The sequence below is a fragment of the Limulus polyphemus genome, unplaced genomic scaffold (genome assembly GCF_000517525.1).
Source record: "Limulus polyphemus unplaced genomic scaffold, Limulus_polyphemus-2.1.2 Scaffold6, whole genome shotgun sequence".
Classification (NCBI taxonomy): Eukaryota; Metazoa; Arthropoda; class Merostomata; order Xiphosura; family Limulidae; genus Limulus; species Limulus polyphemus.
The window spans coordinates 620,388-628,544 of NW_013665616.1; the positions used below are offsets into that span (position 1 = coordinate 620,388).

General features: G+C 33.8%; 1 protein-coding gene across 1 annotated transcript in view; it reads right to left on the minus strand.

Annotated features, from left to right (window-relative positions):
• Positions 1–8,157, minus strand: part of LOC106476137 (teneurin-m-like) — a 201,650-nt gene that overhangs the window by 8,722 nt on the left and 184,771 nt on the right. The window contains 3 exon segments of the mRNA XM_022380617.1: positions 778–1,043; positions 4,085–5,129; positions 5,679–5,836. Of these exon segments, the coding sequence (XP_022236325.1) occupies positions 778–1,043; positions 4,085–5,129; positions 5,679–5,836 (1,469 nt within the window).

Sequence of the window (8,157 nt, forward strand, 5' to 3'; positions counted from 1 at the left end):
AAAGCATCATCTGTAAGAATGGAGACTATTTCATTTAATAAAAATGTTTTGTTTTGATATATAAGTTGTTCGGGTTTTTCTTTAAAAAAGCGACATTAATTTCTTGACGACCTAATACATAATAATATTGTTTTTAAACACATATTCAAATGTAGTAATCGTTCTTTTTTTCTGAGGAAAAGTTATAAAGATAAAAAATACATATATTTTACAAAATTAGAAACTTAATTTGTATAATAAAATTGTCAATTTATTTTAGGGGAGGAATCTAACACAGGTGCTGTCTCTCATATCGTTCTACGAATTCTACTAAGTTTGTGACCATTGTTTCTTTCCTGTTTTGGTTGACTTCTCAATAGAAGCAACAAAATTAACATTATAACACAAAGCTGGAATAATATTCACAGAGAAGTGTAATGTGAAAAGCTTGAAAACAGCTGGTTGTTTTGTCAGAAGTTCTCACATATGTCTTTTGAAAGAAACGTCGACTCACTTGCTACATGTCAAATGCGAATGTTTCACCTTTTCTGTTACTATTCTAGTATCTCCCTAGGGAGCCAAAGTTGGAAATGATCGTTACTTTTCAAATATGGAAAACCGTTAACAACAAACTAAAAATAAATTGTAGCTTATTTCGATCTACTTTTAATTGAATATGTTTTTTAATATCCTAGTATTATGTACGCAACATTTTTTGGGAAAAGGAACATAGTTACTGTCAGTCGCATGACCTACGAGAAAACATCCACACTTTTGACTGAGAAATGGAATCGGTACCTTAATTTTTCGGCCAATCTGCATTATTTTTCGGTCCCATCCTTTGCCTTCTCTACGAAGGTAATAACGCCATTCAAATCTCTGAAACAGGTCATCACGTAGAGACGTTTTTAACCGGGCTGGGACAGGGAAAATTTCTGCCAACAGAGGGCTCTTTTCTGAAAGAACAGGGTGAGGTACAGTTTCTATTTCTGTAGTACTGGAATCTTTCGACATCATCATAAGACTACCATCTGGGTGTCGAATAATTCGATCCTCAGTGTCACCTGTAAACAAGAAAACGACTATAATTTGTTTGTTCAAAATTAGAATTTATTTCTTTGAATATTTGCGTAGATATGTATAAAAAATCAAGATGTATCATGCAAACAATTTCCAAATTGCTGCCCTTATAGCAATCTAGCGAATAACTGTTTTCATTAATTATTCTTTGTAGTAAGCCAATTTTCAAATACCTTCGACAACATTTGCAATAAAAAGTTGGAGAGAGAGAGAGAGCATTTCGTAATGAAAGCATTTTGTAATGTTGAAATATGTTTTCTGGCATTAAATAACAAGAACAATATTTTATTCCCAGATGTTTCTGTGACACACATTTATCAAAATGATTAACATAGTTTGTTTGTTTATTCTTAAGCACAAAGTGACAAAATGTACATAATTGTAACATAAAGTTTCATATCTGTACTGTGCCAACCACGTGTATCGAAACCCAGTTTTTAGCGGTGTAAGCCTTCAAATTTACCGCTGAGCCACAGGGGCTGACTGAGTACAGAAACCGAAACATCAGGGAATAAAAATCTTGTTTGAACAGAAATTTGTAGTTTTAAACTTATCTGAACAAGTAAAGATTTTGTTTAAGGATAGTTGACATATTTGTGAAAACTTTCAAAGGAGAAAAATTAATTATTCATTACTTGAAATATTTACTCAAAGTTTACCTTACACAATTCCTTTTAAAGCAATGAATTTTATAAAACCCCTGGTCATAAATACAGCACAGTTCCAGTGTTACCAAAGTAGCTAAACTAAACAGTTAAAAAGTTGCTCGATGCAAGAATCTATGTTGATCTTCGTCATATTTATTGTTTAAATGGCGTACTTCATCCAAATTCTACACCTAAAACATATGAAACAAATAATCACTGCTCAACTTAGTGTGTTGGGACACCCCTGAAACATGTGGCATGGTCTACCCAGTATATTCTTCCACGAAACTAGGTAAGTTTTAATATACCAGATAAGCAGATCAATAGTTTCAAAGTGTGTGCAATATGTCAAAATGTCGTGAGATAAGCGAATTTGAGAGAAAAGAGATTACAAGGTGATAGAGCTGCTAAACTTCGATACAAAAAATAGTCTGAATATTGGTCATGCTGGTTCTGCTGTGCTAAGACTATAGACATTATCTGTGGAGTTCGTGCAGTTTGCTCTTTCATAGGATGAGTACTTTGGAAACGTTGAGATAGTAAGACATTATTTCTCTGCAAAAATATAAGAAACCATTTTTCTGGAAGTAAAGCCCTTCAACACTTTCTTTTGTGAAGCCACGAAAGCAGCTTCAACTAGCTCCAAGAAAATAACAAGTATGGGTCTGAAGACAAAGTACACATTTCAACACCGATTGTATTGTTCCAGTTGCTGAGAGTAAGAAATTTTGAGGGATGTTATAAAATAAGCTGTATTAAGTGAATTAAGTTACTGAATATTTTATTGACAAATAATACTTAAAATACGCCTAGTAGGGGGTCACTTTTGCTTAGTAAATATGAGCGTATGTAACACCTTGCTATTCCGTTACTGATAGATGACAAATACTTGTTATATCTGATAACTGTCAACATAAGTGGATCAAGTAATTATTAATACGTGACTGATGAAGTATTCGATACATGAATTTGCTTAAAGACTGTTAGCGCATGTAACTTTTCACGATATTCGGTCGTATTTCTTGCTGGCTCTTAACAGCAGAATGGAATGTGGTTCTTGAATGCTGCTCTGTTTTGATGTTACTTATAAAATATTTGTTTTCTCACAGTACTTGGAATTAGGATTACATGACCTAAAATTTATAGTTCTTTTTTTACGAGAGTGAATAATTCCCCGTGATTATTTTCTGGCTACTTTTCAGGCTTGGTCCTTTTTTTTTTTTTTTACTTACATTAGCGAGTTTATCAAATATCTTCAAAAAACACTCACATTCCTTTCTGAAAGATGTAATATGCATGGAATTAGGTTTCAGTTATATTTTTGCACAATATCTTATTTTTAATTACATTATTGCATGAAATAGTACATTAGTGGATATATTTAGATTGATATTCAGATTGTAAAGAAAACTCTTGTCTATAAAAACGTATGCTTATTTTTGTTGAATTTTGCGCAAAACTCAGTACTCGAGTACTATATAGACTAGAGGGAAGACTGCTTGTCAAACCTCCACCCACCTACTCTTGTTAGACTGAACAGTGGGATTTAATGGCCACTCCTTTATCACGCACCCACGGTCCCAATGTGCACAATTTTGAGGTGATAGACTAGAGGGAAGGCTGCTTGTCAAACCTCCACCAACCTACTCTTGTTAGACTGAACAGTGGGATTTAATTGCCACTCCTATCACCCACGGTCCCAATGTGCACAATTTTGAGGTGATAGACTAGAGGGAAGACTGCTTGTCAAACCTCCACCCACCTACTCTTGTTAGACTGAACAGTGGGATTTAATTGCCACTCCTATCACGCACCCACGGTCCCAATGTGCGAAATGAGATTTTGTTTTGGCGGCAACGGGACACAAACTACGAAACCTTAGGTGCAGCTCCACAGTCCGGCAGGTTATCCATTGGACCACGCTTCGCCTTAATAATTTGTGACAAAAATTGTTGAGATGGAAAGACATACTACGTATAATGTAAATTATTATATGGATGTTAAATAACGATCTGTTGTTTCATTACGAACACAAAGACGAATAGTGAAAAATTGTTATCATTCAACAGCATGTGACACAGTTTGATATCATTTATAATTACAGTAAGCCTAAGTAATCTGAATAAATAGAAATATATTTAAAAAAGCTCAATAATTGGAACAGGAAGCTCACGGTTATGAATTTCATGTTTCAGTCTTCCTATAATCTGTCCTAAGTATAGTTACTTTATCCAAATATTTTATAATTAAATCAATTTCAAATACAAAAGTAGTAAAACAATTATAAGTTGATATCGGGAATTCAATAAAATTATATAAAAAATATTGAAGAAATGGAGACTACTTTTTTCCTTAATTACTTAGGTTTGAAGTCATACCTATTTTCGTCACAACGTCCGATCCTTTAATAATAAGTGATACCGGATCCATATCATCACGGATTACAGTAACTGAAGCGCCTTTGATGCTGAGGTTATAAGACAATTTAATGTTTTCACCGCTAGGTGTAACTGCCTCAGTTAGTCGGCCGTAATCATCATAACTGTAAATGTAGGCTCTTCCGGAACTATCAATCTTGCTTGTCAACAGCCCAGTACTCCCGTGGTAGTCAAACATTGTCTTGAAGTTGTCTGGGGTAGTGAAGCTCTCAAGCATTCTCATTCGCGACATTTCTAATCTACATTTTCCACCCTGGGTATTTTCAATTGTATTCACCTGATTGCTGTAGTCTCTTAATATGTAGATCTTGTTACCAGCTGCATCAGTTACAGTACTTAGTTTGCCAAAACTAGTATTCACATTATAAGAAAATGTATACACTGTCTTGCCAGTTAAAATATTCTTAGTTGCAATATGCTGCCCGTGTCTGTTAAAAAAGTATATTTCTTGTGTTTGAGGATAATATATTTCATATTCTTGGAAGTTATTAGGTTGAGGAAGAGATGCTGAGACAGATCGAATCCGCTGGTTTCCTTGGTCAGATATGTGGAGAACTCCATCTGGTGTCACTGCTATGGAGGAGATGGTGTTAAACTTGGATGTTGTCGCAAGAAAATGATACTCATCAAAGCATTTACAGTTCACCTCTAAGCAACTGCATTTTGATTCTGCTCCAGCAAAGTGGGATATTCTTCCATCGCTGCCAACAACACGAACCCTGTTAACCATTAACGAATCACTTTCGGCGATATACAAATCTCCATTTGGAGCGAAAGCAATTCCTTGAGGAGATTCTAAATAAATCTCAGTAGCAATGTCACTTCTTTCTCGAAAAGGTGTTGGAGATGGGCAATGAAGAGGTCGACCAGCCACAACTTTCAACCGCTTATCTTGAGTTATCTTAAGTACCATATGATCATCCAGTATATGTAAAGAACTGTCAAAAGGATTAAGTGATAGTTCTGTAGGCCAACGAAGATTCACCTAAAGAAGAGTAATAAGCTTAGATTCACTCTCAGAACCTCCTAAACAAATAAGAACGCAAGATAAATGAAATAATGGTAAATATATCATTACTGACAAATTAAAAACATAATAAATTTAGCAGTATCCTATTATTGCTCCACAGATGTTTCTATAACAGCTTATCTTCTAACTTGTAAGTTAACACTTCAACTATACTTGTAAACATGTTTTTAGTAAAAATTGGTTGCATAACTGGTTTCATGTTCACACACATTTTGTAAGCAGGAAAAGCAATTGTAGATATTAAATTTTCCTCTCATATCAACTTTCTAATACAAGTTGTAACTGCTTTTATAGAAAGACATTTTCTGAGTTAGACCTTTAAATGTATAAATAATTACTATATGTGTCATTTCATAGTATCTTAGAATACACTTTTGCAGCAAAAGTAAAAAAACAAAATAATGATACAACGCAGACATCGACCAACAATCATCAGTAATCTCAAATAAGCAGGAATTTCTCAAATGTACGAATAGCAAGACATATTTATAAAACATATCATACCTGGTTAAGTTTTACTGTTCCACTGCAAGGAATTGGTTTCCAGTGGCTTTTGTGGTAATGATCTCCTACAAGGGTATGAATGATTCCAGCTTTGTCCACTACTCGAATGTTTGTCCCATCTGCTATATACATCTCGTTGTGAGCCGATATCGCAATACCTGGGAAACAAATAACTTGTAAAAATGTGTTTGTTTGATTGGTTTGAATTTCGCGCAAAGCTACACGAGGGCTATATGCACTAGCCTTCCCCTAATTTAGCAGTGAAAGACTAGAGGGAAGACAGCTAGTCATCACCACCAACCGCCAACTCTTATGCTACTAACGAATAGTGGGATTGATCGAACATTATAACACCCCACGGCTGAAAAGGCGAGAATATTTGTGGAGGTGAAGATTCGAACCCGCAACCCTCAGATTGTGAGTCAAGGAACGTGACCACATGGCCATGCTAGGCCAACTTATAATGAAAACTATCATAACCATCTTATGAAACCTGCTTAATATTTTGCATTTTGACACGACAAGGTGTGTGAAAGGTCGCTTGGCACGACAAGGTGTGTGAAAGATCGCAGTGAATGCAAGTAAGGTATAATAGTTGGATCATTAAAAATGAGTAGCTATGGTATGATATTTGAATATGTAAAACTAAGACAAATTTAAAATATTACTTGAACTTTTTTTAACCAACATAATTCTTAAAATACATAATGTTTTACTGCGTGTTTGAAGTTGATCTGATAATTATTCTTTAAACGTTAGACGTTTTAAATGTTTGATATGTTTCTAACATAACGCTTCTCGGCTGTATTAGTGTAGTTAAAAGTTTGGTAGCCTCGGCGTGATCGGAAAACCAAAGAGGGTGTGAAATTTTGAACTAATCGAGTAATTTGTTTTCACGTTATCTCTAAAGGTACAAATTTGACACCGGAGGATGATTCGCACCACATACAGCAAAAAACTGCTTTTGATGTAAACGAGAGCTAAATATCCTAGTGTCATTTCGGATAATTGATGACATAGTAGGAATAACATCGTAGATACTTGGGGACTATTAGGGAATCATTCATTACACAGGCACTGACATGTTAATTGGGAATTCGCCTTTTACGAACATTATTTGCTTCTTTTAAAAAGTTATTCGATATGATCAAAAGTCCCAAGGAAAGAATTAAATCTGAGGTACTCACATTCAACAGCAGTATTTTTGTTGGATAGATTGGGGAATAGCAGCAAAAATCACTAGAACAGACTCAATCAATCATTCTGGTTTTATATGAAAGTAAGCATTACCAAACACAACAGAATTACAATCGGAAGTTAATAATTTTAGCAAAAAAATAAATATTACGAAGCTTAAGAATTTTTTGAATGAAACTTTAGTAGAGACTAAAAGTTTGATATAATTTCAACAATAATGTACTGATTTTAAGAAATTTAAAGTAGGTTTTTTTATAGAGTTATTGTTTAATGACAACATATATCGAATGGCGATCTCAGTGTGTAATAAACTTTGTTGTTCAGGTACATTGTATTGTCCTGTTTACTAATAATCTGTTATTTAAACTAAAAGGAAACTTGATTATTAAAGCAGTGTATGTCCGTAAATCACCATTAAACTGTCCTTAGATATGTTTTAAACTGTTTGATAAAGAAAATAATACAATTATCACTACTTTTCAGGGTAAAAATGGCACTTTACACAACTGTACCTTAATAGGTTGAACAAACATGATTAATCGAGTTTAGTTGCAGTAAAATTAAATGTTCATCTACTTTATTCTCATAAACAGTTTTCACCGAATGTTTTTTCACGACATCGTGAATAAATACAGTTCATTTTCACTGTATTTATCCCAGTCTTGTTCCGATAACACTTTCAAAATAGTTCTGCCACACAATACATACTTTCACTGTATCTATCCAAGTTTTTTTTTCTGATAACACTTACAAAATAGTTCTGCCACACAATATATACTTTCACTGTATCTATCCAAGTTTTTTTTTCTGATAACACTTACAAAATAGTTCTGCCACACAATACATACTTTCACTGTATCTATCCAAGTTTTTTTTTTCTGATAACACTTACAAAATAGTTCTGCCACACAATATATACTTTCACTGTATCTATCCAAGTTTTTTGTTCTGATAACACTTTCAAAATAGTTCTGCCACACAATAAATACTTTCACTGTATCTATCCAAGTTTTTTTTTCTGATAACACTTACAAAATAGTTCTGCCACACAATATATACTTTCAGTGTATCTATCCAAGTTTTTTTTTCTGATAACACTTACACAATAGTTCTGCCACACAATACATACTTTCACTGTATCTATCCAAGTTTTTTTTCTGATAACACTTACAAAATAGTTCTGCCACACAATACATACTTTCACTGTATCTATCCAAGTTTTTTTTCTGATAACACTTACAAAATAGTTCTGCCACACAATATATACTCCATTTACCATATT